General features: G+C 45.5%; 1 protein-coding gene across 1 annotated transcript; it reads right to left on the bottom strand.

The window, feature by feature from the left end:
* Positions 1-13,049: 13,049 nt before the first annotated feature.
* Positions 13,050-14,224, bottom strand: LOC119440706 (cephalotocin receptor 2-like). Its single transcript, XM_049663020.1, is given in 3 exon segments — positions 13,050-13,145; positions 13,462-13,962; positions 13,964-14,224. Coding segments are annotated over 3 exon segments (858 nt in total).
* Between the last annotated feature and the right edge of the window lie 3,666 nt (positions 14,225-17,890).

Genomic DNA, 17,890 nt, shown 5'->3' with positions numbered 1-17,890 from the left:
CACTTTTTTTTCACGTTGTCGTTCTTATCTTTATTGATGTTTCACGTAATGAGAAACTCAACTGTCCTGCGATTATTCGCCCGCTTCTTACAACGCCCGTCACAGATAACTCGCCCTATATTGTGAGCGTCTCATCGCCTTGAGGCATCCGAAGGCGGTTTGCGCAATATTGAATAGGTTGGGTGTCTTTGCGTTCATCGTATCATTATTCCGTCGTTATAGCTCCGCGTTCCCTTATTTTTATTTCCGTCTTTGCTTTTGCTAGCCTTGCGACTTGTCACATTTCGCACGTGTCGTATTTTCCTCTGTCCTCTTCTTCCTTTTTGAGTTCGCGGTGAAGTTTTCTGTGTCATCGTCATTACCCTGGGGCGTAGAGTGCGGACACAAAGGTCCCTAGCTTTACAAAACCTCAACGGCGAAGACACGCGGTGTTATAAATCACCAGGCCCTGTGGCGTCACGAGAAATGTAGACGAGGACAAGGTAGAGAGTAATTACTTCTGTGGAGCCACCAGTACCAAGCCTTGGGGAATTAAGGTAGCCCAGAAAAAGAAATCGGCTGCATCAGAAAGAGTTGAGAAGTGGTGAAACGCATGTTTGAGTTAGCATCGTTAACTACATGCAACGACGAAGTGGAGAAGGGGAGAAAATGGGCAGGATTTGGGGGGGGGGGGGGGGTTGAATCACTGTATTCATGTCCTTGCGCCTGCATGCGTCTCTCTTAATGAAACTTTGTAAGTTTCGAATAGACAGCTTTGTGATGTCCAATGATCGATCACTACGAGCACAGACAGGACAACAACACGCGTTAAAACTATTCCCAACATATACCTTGCAGGAAATCCTCCCGATGAAAGCATAAATATATTGGAGCGCTGACTTTGAAATTCACATCTTCACACGTTTGTATGCAAACAGGAAAACAAAATAAGAACTGAAATATTTTGCAATGCAAGCCACGACAGCCAACCTTAATACTGACACTACACACACCCGTACATGCTCCTCATTCATGATAAGCATGCTAATATTGCCACGTTTAATGAACAGATGACTCCTAAAAATCACCAGCCCTTCCCCTGTCGAGAAAATGGAGGTAAGCGAAGCTTGTGTGTGTATCTGACTTTCATGGTGATTTTCTTTCTTTCTCTCTCCCTCTCTCCTTTTATTTCTTTATTTATGTTTTTCTATATCTCTTTCTTCCTTCCTGTTTCTTTGTTTCTCTGACTTTTGTGGTGATTTTCATTCGTTCTCTCTCGTTCTTTCTCTCTCTCTCTTTTACTCCTCTTTCTTTATATATATATAATATATATATATATATATTTCTTTCTCTCTCTCTTTCTGTGACATTCGTGGTGATTCTCTCTTTCTCTCTCTTTCCTTCTTTTTCTCTTTCTTCCTTTCTTTCTCTCTTTTTTTTTTTTTTTGGTCCCTGGTATCTGCCAATGAGCTTGGACCCTTTCTGCACTATCGCCAGGATCGGCCCACTTTGGCGGAAGTTTTTTGCTGGGAACACGAAAGAACCGTTGGTTGGTAGAGGTACATAGCTTCGCGATAAAAGAGGCCGTTAAGGTAAGTCCGAGTCGCAAGGTAAGTCCGAGTCGCCAAAGGGGCAACGCAGAACCGACAAAAGACCAAGGCTCGAGAACTAGACCATCCTGGTCTTTTTCTGGGCAAGTGACACAAGCGCGTGGCATTACCCCTCCTCCCAGAAGAGCATCGACTCGATGCTAAACAAAACATTGACGGGCAGAAAGTCTTGTCCTAGGACAAACGTAATGGTCCGGAAACCATGACTATTATGGGGTGTGATATCGTTTTAACCACACGACGTGTACAATCTCAGGCCGCGGTTGTAGGCGTCGTGCTGGCTGGGTGCCGTCCGGAAGAACTTCATAATTGAGGTCACTCAGTCGCCGAAGCACTTTGTAAGGGTCGAAGTACCGACTAAAAAGTTTTTCCGAAAGGCTCTTACGGCGGACGGGGGTCCAAACTAGCACTTGGTCACCCGGTTGGTACCCAACTTGTCGGTGGCGAAGGTTGTAGTGTCGCGCGTCAATACACTGTTGTTTTCTGATGTTCACGCGAGCCAGTTGGCGTGCTTCCTCGGCACGCTGCACGAAACGCTCGATGTCTTCATCAAGATTGTCAGAATTGTCACATGGTAACATGGCTTCTAACATCGTCTGAACTTCACGACCGTAAACAAGAGAAAATGGCGTGAAGCGTGTGGTCTCGTGCGTAGCGGTGTTGTACGCAAACGTGACGTGCGGTAATACCTCGTCCCACGTCTTATGCTTCACGTCTATGTACATTGACAGCATGTCGGTGATCGTTCTGTTAAGCCTTTCGGTCAAGCCATCTGCTTGAGGGTGATAGGCAGTCGTCTTTCAGTGTGTGGTGTAACTCAGTTTGAAAAACTTCTGCTAGCAGCCTTGCCGTAAACGCCGCTCCTCGATCTGTGATGACACAAGATGGGGCGCCATGGCGTAGTACGATGCTCTGTACGAAAAATGTGCAGTCTCAGAAGATCTGCTTTAGGAAGAGCCTTTATTTCAGCATAGCGGGTTAAATAGTCTGTGGCGATGATTATCCACTTGTTTCCGGATGTAGACAATGGAAACGTGCCCAGGAGGTCCATGCCGGCTTGATCGAAGGGTCCTCGAGGCGGCTCGATAGGATTCAACCACCCTGCAGGCTTCACATTCGGTGACATTAGGCGCTGGCATTCACGGCAGGCTTGGGCGTATCGTTTAACACAAGCGGCGAGTTTCAGCCAGTAGTACGATTTCCGTAACCTAGCAAGGATTCGAGTGAAACCCAAGTGGCCAGACGCAGGCTCGTCTTGGCATGCGAACAGGATTTTTCGTCACGAAGCTCTGCTGGTACGACCAAAAGATGGGTTTTTTGCTGGCGGCAGAATTCTTGTATAGGACGCAAAAAAATGATCACAATCCGCGAGCAATTTGCGGGGTTCAGAAGAGGGGTTCACTAGTAGAAGAGGGGTTCACTTGCCGATCGTACTGGTGCGAGCGCTGGTACAGGGCCTTCTCCATGGCGACGGCTTCAGTGAGAAACTCCGTAACCAATTTGGTTGGGCTACGAACGAGTCCACCAAAAAGCTGATCTTTTACGCCTCGCATCAAGTGACGCAGCTTCTTGTCTTCCGACATGGTAGGGTCAGCTCGCCTGAAGAGACGCACCATGTCTTCCACGTCATACATAGCCACACTCTCATTACGCTTCTGAATGTGCGACTGGAGGGCCCAAGAGCCTACGACAGAACTCATGCCATGTTGTCAGGACGTCTTCGTGGTTCTGGAACCACTTGCGAGCACCATCCAACAGACTGAAGTAAACGTTTCGGCGCTTCGTTTCGTCGTCTCATTCATTGAACTCAGCTACGCGCTCGAAGTCCGCCAGCCAGTCTTCCACGTCTTCAAGAAGGTCGCCGTGGAAGGGACTTGGCATGCGCGGTTTTTGCAGCGTGAAATGAGGAGGTATCGGAGCAGCCGTCACAGGGTTAGTCGAGGTAGTACCGGATGTAGCATCCATACCTGCCGAAGTTGTCGTTGTCCTCTCAGGTAAAGGCTCAAACTCAGGGGCCAATCCCTGGATTCTCCGGCTGGCACGGTGTATTGGCGTGAGCTCCGGTATCGGTCGAGCCTTCCTGCTGCTGGGAGGGGTCTGTTGCATAGGTCGAGAATACCCCGCGCCTCCACCAGAAAAATGTCATGGTTAATGAACAGGTGACTTCTAAAAGAGGCCGTTAAGGAAATTAAGTTCGAGTCGCCAAAGGGGCAGCGCAGCACCGATAAAAGACCAAGGCACCAGCTTGCTTGCTTGCTTGCTTGCTTGGTTTCAAAAGTGGCTCGTACCCACTATGGGGGATTGGCAGAGAATCGGGTGATTGAAGGAAAACTATTATCGGGGTCTAATAAGGATCACTTTTGAAAATTTTTGAATGACGAAAGGAATTTATTCATATAAAATTTAAGAATTTAGCAAGGAAATTGTTCTGATTCAATTATGTACCCCACAACAGCTGCACCAACATCCCTATGACCATGTCACTGCAAATTGGAGGGATCTCACATAATCGTACATCTAAGGGACCAACAAGTGCCAGCACGAAAACGACCTGAGGAGTGTGAAACCGGGGCCAGGAAGATTGTAAAAAAATATTGCAGGCTGGAAAATGAAAATGATTTGTAATTTTATAGGGAATTCATACATTTTTAAAAATGTTTGCACGAATAATAACCGAAATCTGCACAAAAGAGAAGGTAAATGTGTTTCAAGGTATAATACATTGTTGGCAACGAACTTTGGCAATCCAAGGCACAGGCGTAAAGCTTCCCGTTCTAGAAGAACAAGGGGATGTAATTTATATGCCGGCGCACCTGAATATAGAACACATCCGAATTCCAAAATTGGCCGTATGTACATTTTATAAATCATCACAAGAGAGTCTCTCCGCATTCCTCATCGACTATTGCAAAGCCTTCTTAGCAATCCAATCGATCGCACCTCTTTTTTATTTATGTATTCAATGTGCGTGCACCAATTTAGCGGGTCATCGTATATTAGGCCCAGGTCTTTTACCTAGTCCACCTGAGGTATGTTCTGAAGGCGGTAGGTTAGGTTTATCTGGATCTATTAAAGGAAAAACTATTATTGCGCATTTACTAACATTTAGGGAGAGGCGAATATCCAGTAACCAGTTCTCTATGGCACACAGGTATGCTTGTAATCGATTATATAAAGAGTGGATGTCAATGTCAGGTGCAAAAAAAAGCAATGTCATCTGCGTAGACATATGTATATGTCATTATGACAAGGTATAGAGCTTAGTAATATATTAAATAATAAAGGGGACGTGACAGCTCCTAGGGGAACTCCACGAGGTTGTCGACGACTATTTGAAGAACATCCTTTCAAAGAACAATAAAATTTTTGGTCAGTCAGAAACTCGCTAAACCATTTAGTTATGTATTTTGGGAAATCAAGGTTAATTAATGGATTCAATAAAACTTCGTGTTCTACACTATCGTAAGCTTTTGATATATCTAAAGTTACTAGAGCTGCAATTTTTCTCTGGTGACGTGCTAGTTTTATACGGCTTTCCAGGTCCATATGAGCGTTCCAAATGGAACAGCCATATCTAAAGCCAATTTGGAAAGGGCTGAGCGCTTCTTTGTCCTCTACTAATTTTTTCACACGAAAATTTAGAATTCTTTCTATTAATTTCACTAAATTGGAGGTTAGAGCAATTGGTCGAATATTATCAAGCGTGTATCCGTCACCATTATTTTTAAGAACCAGAATAATTTTAGCGAGTTTCCAACTGGAAGGTATCCACGAAAATTGAATAGAATAATTCACTACGTCTAAAAGATCATCTGGGGACTCCTTGAACAAAATTTTTATCATTTTTGAGGTTATTTCGTCAACACCAGGGGCGGCATGTGGCATACTTTCCACTGATGTGGCCAGTTCTAACATAGTGATCTCCGTAAAATCATCGGACCGTATGCGTAACCTGGAAGATGGCGATAACAAGGACGTGAACCGGATTTCTATACCCTTTGCAATTTTTCTACCATTTGCGTCATCTCTTTACTAGTGAAAACCATCGAGTCAATGTTACTCGGACGCGGAGGAATCTTTCTGCCACGAAGAAAAGTGAAAAGCGCTCGCTTGTTTTTAGATTTAGATAGATATTCGAAATGTTTGCAATCATAGTCGTATTTTGCTTTAGAAACTGTATGTTTAAATATAGTTCTGTAGAATTTATAATCACTCCAACTTTTTGGACACTGGTTATATAACAATTTTTTCCAGGCTGCTTGCCTTCTTTTGTAATCGCGTGAACAGTCGGTATTCTACCAAGGGTTGTAGGAGTAACCATTATTAGATCGAATTCTGAATTCCACTGCTTGCTAGATTTTTCAAGGGCTGAACAAGTAATCTTCGTCTTTTCTTTATTGGACGCCTCAGAAAGTGACGAAATCAAAGATCGCAAGGACTGCTTAAAGGTATTGTAGTTTACAAACGTTCGAGCTTGTTCATCCATTGTTGTAATCGAGAACTAGGCCGTCCTTGTTTTCTTCTGGGAACAAGTGGCACAAGCGCGTGGCAATACGGTCACGAGACCGCTCGCGAAATGTTGAGATAGGAGGGTGAAAACATGAACATTATAAAAAAAATTAAGTGCCATAGAAAACTCCGATAGTTATTGTGATGGCAAGTATAAAATAACAGTAGTCCCTCCACTGTCGAGGAGATGGGGGTAAGCGAAGCTTGTCGTGTGTTTCTTGGGTGTTCCTCCGAACGAATTGCACTGACGAGTACCACGTTGTGCTCGAACCACAACCGGTCACACGCACTGCAGCTGGCTCCGAAGTTCCGGTTGAGAAACACGCGTTGAAACCTGGCCGTCGCACCGGAGACGTTGGCGCTATAGCGTTGCCGAGGCGTGCACTACCGTTGTCGGGTTCCTTGAGGGCTAGACGACGCTGACGTTTTGCCTCAACATCACGCTCCCGCAACCCGTCAAACAATGAATGAACTACGGAAAAGAACGACGAAATGCAATATTTCAGCGCGAAACACACGACCACAAACAAAAATACGCACACCCGGTTCAGGCACTGAATAACAACTATTTATTCGAGATCGAGCGAACAAAGTAAATGGAAGCTCGCCACAGTTACCTGTATACTCTCCCTCCCCTAAGATTTTATCGATATACATTTGGTCGTATCAAACATACTGTTGAATTATTTATTGCACTCATTACCTTATAAAATAACTTATTTCTTGTCGTTGCAAACAAGCCTGAAATAACGTCGTGCCAAGTTCCCATTATGTGCTGAAACTTATTATTATTCCTCATTATCACCACATCTTTCAAAACTTCGTTGTGCTCCTGCAGTGGCGACACCTAAGCTGAATTTTGAACGTCGAAGCTTGTCAGGGCAGTAATTACTTTAACATATTGTTTTTACGGTCCTCCTTTGGCCTTTCGATCATGTAATCCTGCCTATATCGCAGCCCGGAATTACAGCGCTTAGAACAGAACCATTCCATGCAATTCTGCACAGCCAAACCACGCACTCATGCAATTTTTGAAAACTCCGAGTGAAATATGACGAAGACGCCGAAAAGCCTTTCTCAATTCATGCAGGATTTCAGAACACTTTGATAAGTGTGCGGGCTTTCGGGCAAAACTTCGATTATGTGACGAAAAAAAAAAAAAAAAGGGAACGAAAGTTTCGTGGGAAAGCCACCGCAGCAAATGATTAACAAAGCCGCGACACACGTGTCATGTTTTAGTGGAAGATTTCGACACTGGCGCTCTCTTTGAACCGGCTTTGCAACACCTCTTGGCGTCACACCTGGACAGGTATTCACACACATTCTCTTCTGTAAGATGATTTCAACATTCACTGCCACTCGGACACCCACCATTCGCGAATGGGATCGACGTGGCAATGAAGTGATCGCTGTGGTATGACGATAGAACGCATACGTACAAATTTATTTTCGGATACCAGTTCTGATCCTGTGCTCCTCATTTTGTATCCTTGGTTGTCAATGGAAGCGCGTTGAATAAGATCTCAGATGCGCATGCGGCACCTTTTATATTGAGCCAGTGAAACGCAATACTGTTGAGCATTCTCTCTCCCTCTTTTATGTCCCGTTTTGCTAATACACAATGTAAACGTTCTTTGCTTTTTCACTAACGAATACGGTCAACGGAGTTAGATGCTCAATTCGCAATTCTGCGTCTCCTGGCGCAAATGTATACCCGCGAGAGGTCGCGAAGGCTGAAATGACGTCAAACGTGAATAAGGTGTTGCCACGAACTTAAAACTCGGCTTCCTTTCGTCACCGCTAATACGCGCTTGTCGAATAGGTTGCGGGGCGTTGAGTACAAGTTGGTTCGGCGGAGTAGGAAGAGGAAGAGGAGTGTTGGTCGCGGCAGGCAGATCTAACCTCGCAGAGGTTGCCGGCAATTGCTCCGCCCGAGCGCCGCCTGTAACATGGGGTGTGGTCGGAAGTCTGTCACAGTCCATCTGGTAACAACAGCCGATGACACAAGAAGCTTGACACGGAGCACACCACGCTGGGCGTTATCCAGACAACGTCGACTCAAATAGCGCCATGTGATATGGAATAAGGACCCTAATTATAAGCCGGTTACTGGTATGTAGAACGGAATACCTATATAGCGGACGCGGATATACAGGTCAACTTGAAAGGAGTTCGAAACTTATGGATCGAGAGGATCGGCGATAGCCAGAGGAAGTAGGCCTGCGCGAAGTGTGTCCGTCCTGTTGGATAGACGTGCTGACTTAGTTCATTCCGTGAGCCTTAATTGGCGTGTTTGTGCCGGATAGATTGACGGCTTCGTAAAACGAGTGCTGCAGAACCTATAATTAGGAATTGTTCAAGCCCGGAAGCGGGCACACTCCAACAGGTGGCACCCTATTTAGTGCACTGGAGGAAACCCCTTTGCCTTCGCATTTATGAAAACTCGCAACAGTTCTTAAGTTGTTAAGGCATTTGGGTCTCGTGAGGACACTGTATATCTAGGAGGGAGGTGTTTCAGCTCCTGAAATTTGTCCGCGAAACAGAGAACGAGCGTGAATGGTGAACTATGTGAGCAGTTAGCAAGGCGATTGTGGAACAAGCTGACTGAAACTCCTCGTCTCACAAACGGTCTCCTGCGAACTCTCCGCCCTTCCCTGAAGCCCCAAGTGCTTACAAGGCATCTCCCGCTGAAATGCATTGCTATGGTGTCGCTTGTGGCTGAGTATGGCGTTCCCGAATGCCTACTCGTTCCTCATTGTAATGGGTGGCTCACCTTTGCGCAATCGTTGCGCGCTTCTCTAGCCTCTCTTTCCCTTTTTTCTCTCGCTCTCTTTTCTTTCCAGTGTACATTTTCATTTATTCATGACAAAATTTAATGTGGTCCAAACAGCGTCTTAAGTAATTTAAAAGTTTACTACTTAAACTGACTTTAGGGAGTTCGATCGCTTTCGCGAAGGGCACTGTTGCTTTTCTGCGACCCTTCTTCATTCACTTGTTTTAGGAAGCCAGGTGCAAAATACAAAGAAAGGACTGTTTCATCAGGTCAGCAACTAACGCGCTCGGCCAGCCACGTGAATGCACGCTCTTCTTTTATCTTCTGCTACCAATCCACTTGTAAGCGCACTCTATTGTCCGTTGAACAAAGCCAGCAAAAAGTGGCTTCATCTTCAGCGTAAGGATAAGAGCGCCTGGATCAATTGGATAATGAGTGCACGTCTTAACTTGTCACACGGGTAAGAAAAGTTTTAAAAATCTGGAAGATGCCACGCACTGTGGGAATTAGATTAAACGAAGCTTTCAATAGTGTTCGCGAGGAAAGCCTTTTTTTTTTTGCGACCATTTGAAAATTTGACACATTTTCACCGGGAAACAGTTCGCTCAGCATTAACTTGCGGCCGACGAACGGCCAGTACCCATGGATTCCTTGAATGAGGATGCGACCTGCCTAGGGCTCAGACTCGCACCTGCTCATTTCTTAGTTAAAGTTTCTTTCTCCAACTCTCTGATATGCGGATCCCACGCGCGGCGGCGAAGGGGTGGCTACGATGAATTCACGACGATGGCAAGAGGACAATGCTATTGCGACAATGGAATGACCGCAACGACATGATGACTGTACTTATAACGGTGACGCAATGGCGATGACGGAATAATGACGACAGAAAGACGACAATGCTGTAATCACGACCACGGTATGACCACAAAGGGATACGACAACGGGGTGACGACAACGATGCGACAATTCTCGAATGACGACGATGCATGACGATGGCAGCATGACCCCGATGGCATGACAATGACTGGGACGAATACGCCATAGCGGCGATAGCATCATGGCGATGGGATGACGTCTGCCTGATTACGATGCCGAAGGAATTACACCGACGAAGGAATTATGACGATGCGAGTTTGAACAGCTGAACTGAACATCACGTGACAAAGAAAGGCTGACAAGGACATCGCGGAACTATCAACTGAGCTTTATTTTTGTGCATGCGGCTACATAAAGAGTAGTACACACGCAAAAAAAAAACTAATAACAGATACAAAAAAGAATTGTCCCAGTTTCACCCGAAAGGCGAAGCATCAATTGCGATAGAAAATTAGTAGAGAGCTATACGGAGTAAGGATAGTAGTTTTATCAGCTGTATAAACTTGGACATGCAGCCGCGCCAGCAATGCGCATAACTGTTGTAGACGCCGTCGGCGTTTTGCCCGCGTTCGCACCGAACGCGCGCGGCGTTTTTATATACATACGCATTTGGTGCCGCAGCTAAACATCGCCTCCCCTCCCTCCCTCCCTCCCTCCCTCCCGTCCCCCACAGCCTTTCGTGCGACGGAAAAATTGCCTTTGCTCTCTATATATGGAAAGGAGGAAAAAGATGCTTAATTTTGCAGCCCTTCAGGGAGCACGGCGCAGAACGTGCGTTTGCTCTCCGACGTGAGTTCGCTCCCCGTGAAAGCGCACGTCCCTCGCACCCTTTCACTCACTCAAGCGACGGGCGTGGAACCGGTGAGAGGGGGCGTGGAACCGGCGAGATGGCGGTGACCCTTACAGGTTTTCTACTGCTCACGCAGGTGTTTTCGGCGAACTTTTCCACAGCGGTCCTTCCTCATGAATTTCCTTTCGACGACGTATGCCTGGAATTGGTCGACAGTGGTTCTTTGTCTTCAACTGATTTGTTCGAGACCTTCGAGCTACAACAGTGTCCAGCCGGTGACGAATTTGAACGTTTTCCGATTCTAAGCTGGCAACAATGCCAAGTGGGCGATGGCGCTGTCAAGTGTCAGCTACAAAATCACCGGAGCAGCACTGTGACGACAATAAATAAGTTACAAAAAATCCAGAATAGGGCAGTTAGATTCAGTTAGAATAGGGAGTTAGAATAGGGCAGTTAGAGAGTTAAGTTTGTAAACTCCCTGCTGTAATGCCCTACGGGGCGATGCAGGTAAATAACTAACTAACTAATAAATAAATAAATAAATAAATAAATAAATAAATAAATAAATAAATAAATAAATAAATAAATAAATACAGCGTCCGGAGCGCGGCGACGATTTCATCGCCGTAAACGTCATACGGAACCTCACGGCGACGGCCCCGATGACGACGACGCCGAAAGCAGAAATTAGCTTTGGAGTGTCCATAGAATTGCTATCGCAATAAAATCGGCACTTGGTATCGGCTATGCAAAGCGGACCGATACGTGATCGGAAGTTAACGGCCGGAAAGATATTCTCTTTCTTTAGCTGCCACAGCTATACTGAGGTGGTGCTGACACCACGTGCTCCAATCTTTAAAAAAATGTCACAGTTTCGCCCTAAGGGCGAAGCAATGAATGCGATAGCAACACAGCAATGTGATACGAAGTAAGGTGAGCGGCTTTGGTAGCAATATGAATTGTAGTAAACATGAGCTGATTAAGTAAGCAGGTGTGCTGCGGCGTAAGTAGACCGACATGAAGAGAGACTCGATGACCACGAGAAGGCGCGTGTGAAACCGTGATGTTGATGAGAAGCGCTTCCCGTGGGCAGCGCGTGCGAAGGGACACACCTGTAGTGCTGCACTGCCGATCCGGGCAGCATTGCATGTGTAGCGTGCGTTGGAAAATGTGGCCCGACTATTACTAACTTAATGAACAAGCGTGGTGTGAGCGCGCACAAACAAACAGGAATAGATCACACTGAACGACTGCAGACAACGACTGTCAAAACGCTGGCAGCGAGCGTATATACGCTGCAGCGGGCGAAGGTACGTGCGGTCTATCGCTTCAACGGAAACCGAGCGGCGAATGCATGGCGCATAAAGGTCAGAGCCGTGTGGAGATAAGAAACGGTGCGGACGAGCGACGAGCGCGGTTGTTGGCAGCGTAGAAGTGCGCCCCCCCCCCCCCCCCCCGCGCTCCCTCCGGCGCTGGCTTCCCGCTTCCTTGCTTGCGCGTGGGTGATTGAGTGCGTTCGCTCTCCGTGAAGCGCGCGTCCCCGCACGCTTCCGCTCGGGCATACGGCGCGCGGAGAAGATTTTATCTATAGGGAAACTCACGGCGACGGCGACGACGACGGCGACGGCAGAAATCCGGTAGAAGTGTCCATATAATTGCTATCGCAATAAAAAGCTCTAAAGCCTCCAGGATTTCGAGATTTTGCTTGTTTCTGCTTTTTCATAACAGGCTGACATGAGAAAAATGGCCTTGGCACGCACAGACTCAGCAGTGAGCCTCTAGGAGTCCCTACGTTGCTGTTGCCTTGAATGAGGCCACATGTTCTCTGGCCCGCTCATTGAGGCATCGTCCTGCTTGTCCGGTAGAAGCTCGGCACATCATACGGGGAATGCGATACGCGGTAGCGTATTGGCATTTAACGCATTTCGTCTTGCGGTTAGCCATGAACCAACCAACTCAGTGGAATACTATTCTGAATTATGGCGATCGAATGATGGCGACGGAATGAATTAATTATTTAACGCTTTTATTTGTCCAGGCCTGTTAGAGAATGTACTTCGGCTACAAAAATGTAGCTTGAGGAAATATGGAGCCCAGAAAACAAGTACAAACATATATCACTGGGATGGCCACACCGGGATTATTTATGACAGCATGCGATGGCAAAATAGCACTTAACTATGAAGGACACAAGATGGCGACGACGGCTTGACGACGACCACAAGTTTGCGCCGTAGTTAAAAGTAAGCACTTAACCCTTTCAGTGTCGGCTTTTATCGGAGGTGACGTACCCCTAGCGTCAAGTTTTTGTCTCGGATATTATATAATTAACACAGCGGTATATTATTCGTTGTGAAGAAACGAAAAAAATCGACACGGATAATGGCAAATGCTCTCTTGGTGTCGTACTCACATTCTTTTTAGCGTAAGAGAATGTCAAAAGGAACATGGCGATACAGAAACGCGGAAAAGTCCCGGTATGTCAGTGGAGCTGAAAGGGTTATGTATATCACCTGCCGGCTTGAAGGACCTCCGTTTTCACTACATTAGGGTGGCCAGTTTGCATTATATCGGGGACAGGACCATTGTGCAAGTCAGCATCCACCTACAAAGTAGGGGGAAGAGGCAAAAGAAAGCTTCGCTTCAAAAGCACACGCGAGTATTTCTGGTCGCTGCTAACACCACGGCATTTTCTTATGAGCAAGTTTATTAAAAGATACTGAGCGTGAAATGACTGTGGGAGTAATCACCAAGCATAAACCAGGATATTATCGCACCAAGAAAAGAGATCATTGCATTGACGACCTCAGCAGCATAGCCGGAACTTATATCCAAGATGCTGCGTCAGACATGTGTGTCAGTCACTTAACAGGTACCTAAATGGTAATGATTTAAGGGGTTTATACATGCGGCGAACTCACCTTGGCACGCGGCAGTGAAGAGCTTGTCTGCTGTCCCATTTTGCTGCTTCTGGAACTGTGCTTCCATATCGTCCACAGGATTCCCGTGTAGAATGTGAAGAGCAGCACAAGTGGGGCCACAAACACCATGAAGAACACGAAGCCCATGTAGATCTGGCGGTGGTATAGAGGCGTGCCGCGGTCGTAGAAGATTGACGCGCAGAAGCACTTCCCCGGCGCGACTTCCACACTGTGGAACACGTACACGTTCGGCAACGACGGCATGCACGAAGCCAGCCACGTCAAGGCGGCCAACTTCCAGGGGTCCGGGCTGGGCGCCAGCGGCGTGGCGATCGCGATATGTCTGTCCACCGCGATGGTCACTAGCATGTAAGTGGACGAGACCAGCGCGAACGTCTGCATAAATTTGAAGAAGCGACAGAAAACATCACCGGCTATCCAAACACGGCCCATCACCTCCCACACCACTTGCGACGTCATCGTGATACAAGCCACCAGAACGGTCCGCGATCGCGAGGTTCAGGAACAACACTCTCGCCTTGGAGACGCGCCTGTGACGCCGCTTGAAGACGAGCTTCCAGCAAACGACCATGTTTCCGGCGACAGACGCAACTATCATGACGATGATGATGACGATGCGAACTCTCTTGTGGTACCGAGGACCAAGGATATCGTCCGGGCCGGCATCAGTGGCATCGCTGACGTTTCCAACACTACCGGCGTTTATTATGGGACAGGAGACGTTCCCGAATGCATATTCCATAACATTAGAGTCAACAGACGATGCTGTCACACTAACAGAGCGTCGCCTTTACGAAGATTCGTGTTGTTCGCTAAAGCACTGATCCAATTTTGATAACAGCAGATTTCTCAGAGCGGATTTGCATATCCTCTTTCCTATCGCAGGACGGCTGCGAGGACACAACACTCCCCTGGAACAAACTGGATATAATTTTCTTCGTCATAGCTTTTGCCTAGTCCGATGATTCTGTAACAAAAAGAGAAAGAAACAAATTCAATCGTTACTAGATGCAAGCGACGATTTCTCAAAACTGCTCTGATATGTCATTGGGGAATTCGAACCTCCATTTTTTTATTACGTGCGGACGAAATCCGGCGCTTCAGCCGCAATTTCGCCTTTAACGACGCCATGATTTTAAAACACCACATGGTCCAAGTGAAGTTTCCGAAAGCAAAAAAGAGAGAGAATAAAGAAAGCCAGCACCCCCCAAGCACAACCGTAAACGTCCCTGCTAACTGTCCCCTGGCCTAAGAGATCTCTTACTTCAAAAGCAAGGATTGTTCCGACAAACGGACGTAATGCTGTAGAATGTTACTGAGTTACATTGTCTTGACCCGAGCAGGCAATCTTGCAAAAAAGCCTGCAGCCTGCACTTGTGATTTGTAGTAAACGCTTCTATATCCGCTGGCTGCCTATTCCGCCTTTCCGCAAATAGAAGCCGGAAGCCATTAAAAAAAAAAACGGATACCGACCATTTGAGCTTCAGTTTGAGTTTATTTCTTACAGCATGTACGGAGTACATGTTGTAATGAGAACCGTAAGAAAAAAGCGGCATTAGGGTAGCTTGACTGTCCCCACCCTTCCATAAAACGAGGCAGTACAGACGGCAGGCGATTTCCGTATCTACCAGAAATGAAGTCCGCAAAAATACATTATAACATGCTGCATGTATACACATACCAGAGGATCATTGTAGAAAAGTGAGCACACATGTCATAATATCAAAGCAAAAAAAAAAAAAAGAAATGCGTCTTCAACACTTCTTGGTTTTATATATGACATCGCAAAAACATTTACAGAAGTGAATAGATGATTGAAAAGTTCAAATTGAAGAAAAAAAAAACCACATGAAACAGTGAAGTAATTAATGAACTCGAACTTACAAGGCTGTTTTTGAGAGGACGCACAATTACGACTCGGTTAGGTAAAATTTTTTTTATGTATTTGGTACAGTGTAGGACAACATCTGGAAGCCGTAATTTGTGGGTAGCCTCGAAAAAAAGAAACAGCGTTCACGATGTCTTGTGGACCGAATGACGTATTATGTTTTTAGCTTTGCAGTAGATCTTAAGGTCATCCGTGTGATTACTGATTTCAACCTTTAAAGAATGCAATTATGCTCAATGATCAAGTGAAGTAAGTTTTACTACACCATTTTTTCCGCACAAATTGTAGTTATGGCATTATACGATAAGGTAGCGACAGCCCGTAACGCTTTTTTTTTGCAAGACTACAACATCATTTGTGGATATTTTCGAACCATTGCCCCGGATTAAATGGCAATAACGTAAATGCGAGTCGAAGAGTGTATTTTAGAGAATGAGCTTCTGTTTAACCGGTAGAAAATTCGGCATTTCCCAAGGGTTTCTACAGTTTTCCATAATTTGTATTTGAGTTTTGAGTAGCGGTGAATGCATAACACATGTTCGTGGAAGAAAACAACCAAAAATAATAGCCCTTCCTGGACATTAGGCATAACTTTCTCGTTGTTTTTTTTCATTACACCTGTTCATTGAGTGATTGATTGATTGATTGATTGACTGATTGATTGATTGCTACAGAAAGGCGTTGTAACAAAACTGACAATACGTAGGGAGGGTCAAAGGGGGGGGGGGGGGGGAGTCGCACCTCCAAGAAGCACAATGAACTGGTGCAATTGGGGCACTTTCCAACCAGTTTTGAGGAAATAGTGATTTAAAGGGCTCCCAACATACTCTTTTAGCTTTTAATGGAGTCACGGTTCGGCAAGGCTCCTTCTAGTGCATGTAAAAGTAAGAATATACAAATTGAATGTAGCGTTTATCTAAGAGGAGCAAATATTAGAGGGCCCAGATGTAACAAAAAGAAAAAAAAAGAAGACGGACAGCTACAAGAGACTTCTCTTTCGAGAGCAAATGACATATACTCGTGATAGCCGAAGGCCAACGATGTTTCCTTTGATAAATGCGTTTAGACAAAGAAGTAAAACTAAATAAGCTTGCAGGAGTACATGGGGTTTGTAACGTTTACACAGTTGACGCATTGCGACCTGTATAGTGACTGCTCATTCACTCAGTTTCAAATTTCATTCCAAGTGTCTGAGATTTACTATTATTCAAACGAAGAATGTTGCTGCACACAAAAAGAAGTCATTCTTTTCATTGCCTCTCATAGCTTCACGACACTCGCAACGCTAGGCTGTAGTACTCCGCGAGGCACACGCAAAGTGACGCGAGGCACACGCAAAGTGGCGCGTGGCACACGCAAAGTGGCACGCCTCACTTCGTCACAGCACGCGCTTCGAACGGCATCGCATGTGCCCACTGATTATTCCACGTGAAACGTCCCAGACTTTAGTAAGCTGACCATCACCGATCTTATTGCGAAAAAAAAATTGTTTAGTTGGATATTGTGTGAATGACGTTCGACCAAAGTATTTTTCACTAAAAAAAAAAAAAAAAAACATTTTTTTGCCGATGTTCCACGAGCGGCCAGTCGCGCGGCAATTTTGCCTGTATTCGTGAAGTTTTTTTTTTTTTTACGCTTGTGAAAAACATTTTTATCCAGCACGTATTGAGCAACAGAAAGCAGTATCGGGAGTTTTCCATGTTGCTCTACAATTTTCTCATTGACACTTTGATAATTATGACTACACTTCATGAGTTAGATAATCAATTACAATTACCTAATTAAATCTCAGTAACGAAAAAAAGAAACTGCCTTATATTCCACTGTACTGGAAACAATATGCACTAGGTTTTCTTCGAGTAACGTAATTGCTCTTTTTTTTTAAATCATGGTGCATGATAGTTGGGACACCCTGCTTATCAGCATTATTGTTTCAGTATTATCTATGTCCTTATAGTAAATGTATGTAACTCATTTTGTTGTTACTTGCCTTGCACTTATAGGTAATGTTTCTACTTCACTTCTACCATTTTCATAGCCTTTAACACCCCCATTTTGCCATGGCCATAAGGGCATTTAGGCTAAATTAATGAAGTTAAAAAGATAAATCAAACAAAATTTGGGGTTTAACGTTCGATAAGAACACACAGGATATGAGAACGGCGTACAGAGCTGCTGTGGATTTATTGCGACCCCGAGGATTTCTTTAACGTGCACATAAATGTAAGAAAAGGGCGTTTATTCATTTTGCCATACCTGCAGGAATGCGGCCGCTGCGGCTGGGGATCGAACTCCCGACTTCGCACTGAGCAGCATAATGCCATGGCCAGTGAGCCACCACTGTGGGTAGCATTAAAACATACGCAAGGCCAGGATAACGTATATTTTCTTCTCTTAGTTTAAACTAATTAAGGTATACCGTCTTTCTCAATGTTAATGATGAAGGAAAATGAAAAGGCAGCCCATCACCGAATCAAGTGAGCAGTACACAATGGTGTTAAAAGTTTAAGACCAATCTTG

Source organism: Dermacentor silvarum, chromosome 2 (genome assembly GCF_013339745.2).
Source record: "Dermacentor silvarum isolate Dsil-2018 chromosome 2, BIME_Dsil_1.4, whole genome shotgun sequence".
Lineage (NCBI taxonomy): Eukaryota > Metazoa > Arthropoda > Arachnida > Ixodida > Ixodidae > Dermacentor > Dermacentor silvarum.
Note: the sequence above shows the minus strand (reverse complement) of the source record. Positions and strands in the feature narration are given on the sequence as shown.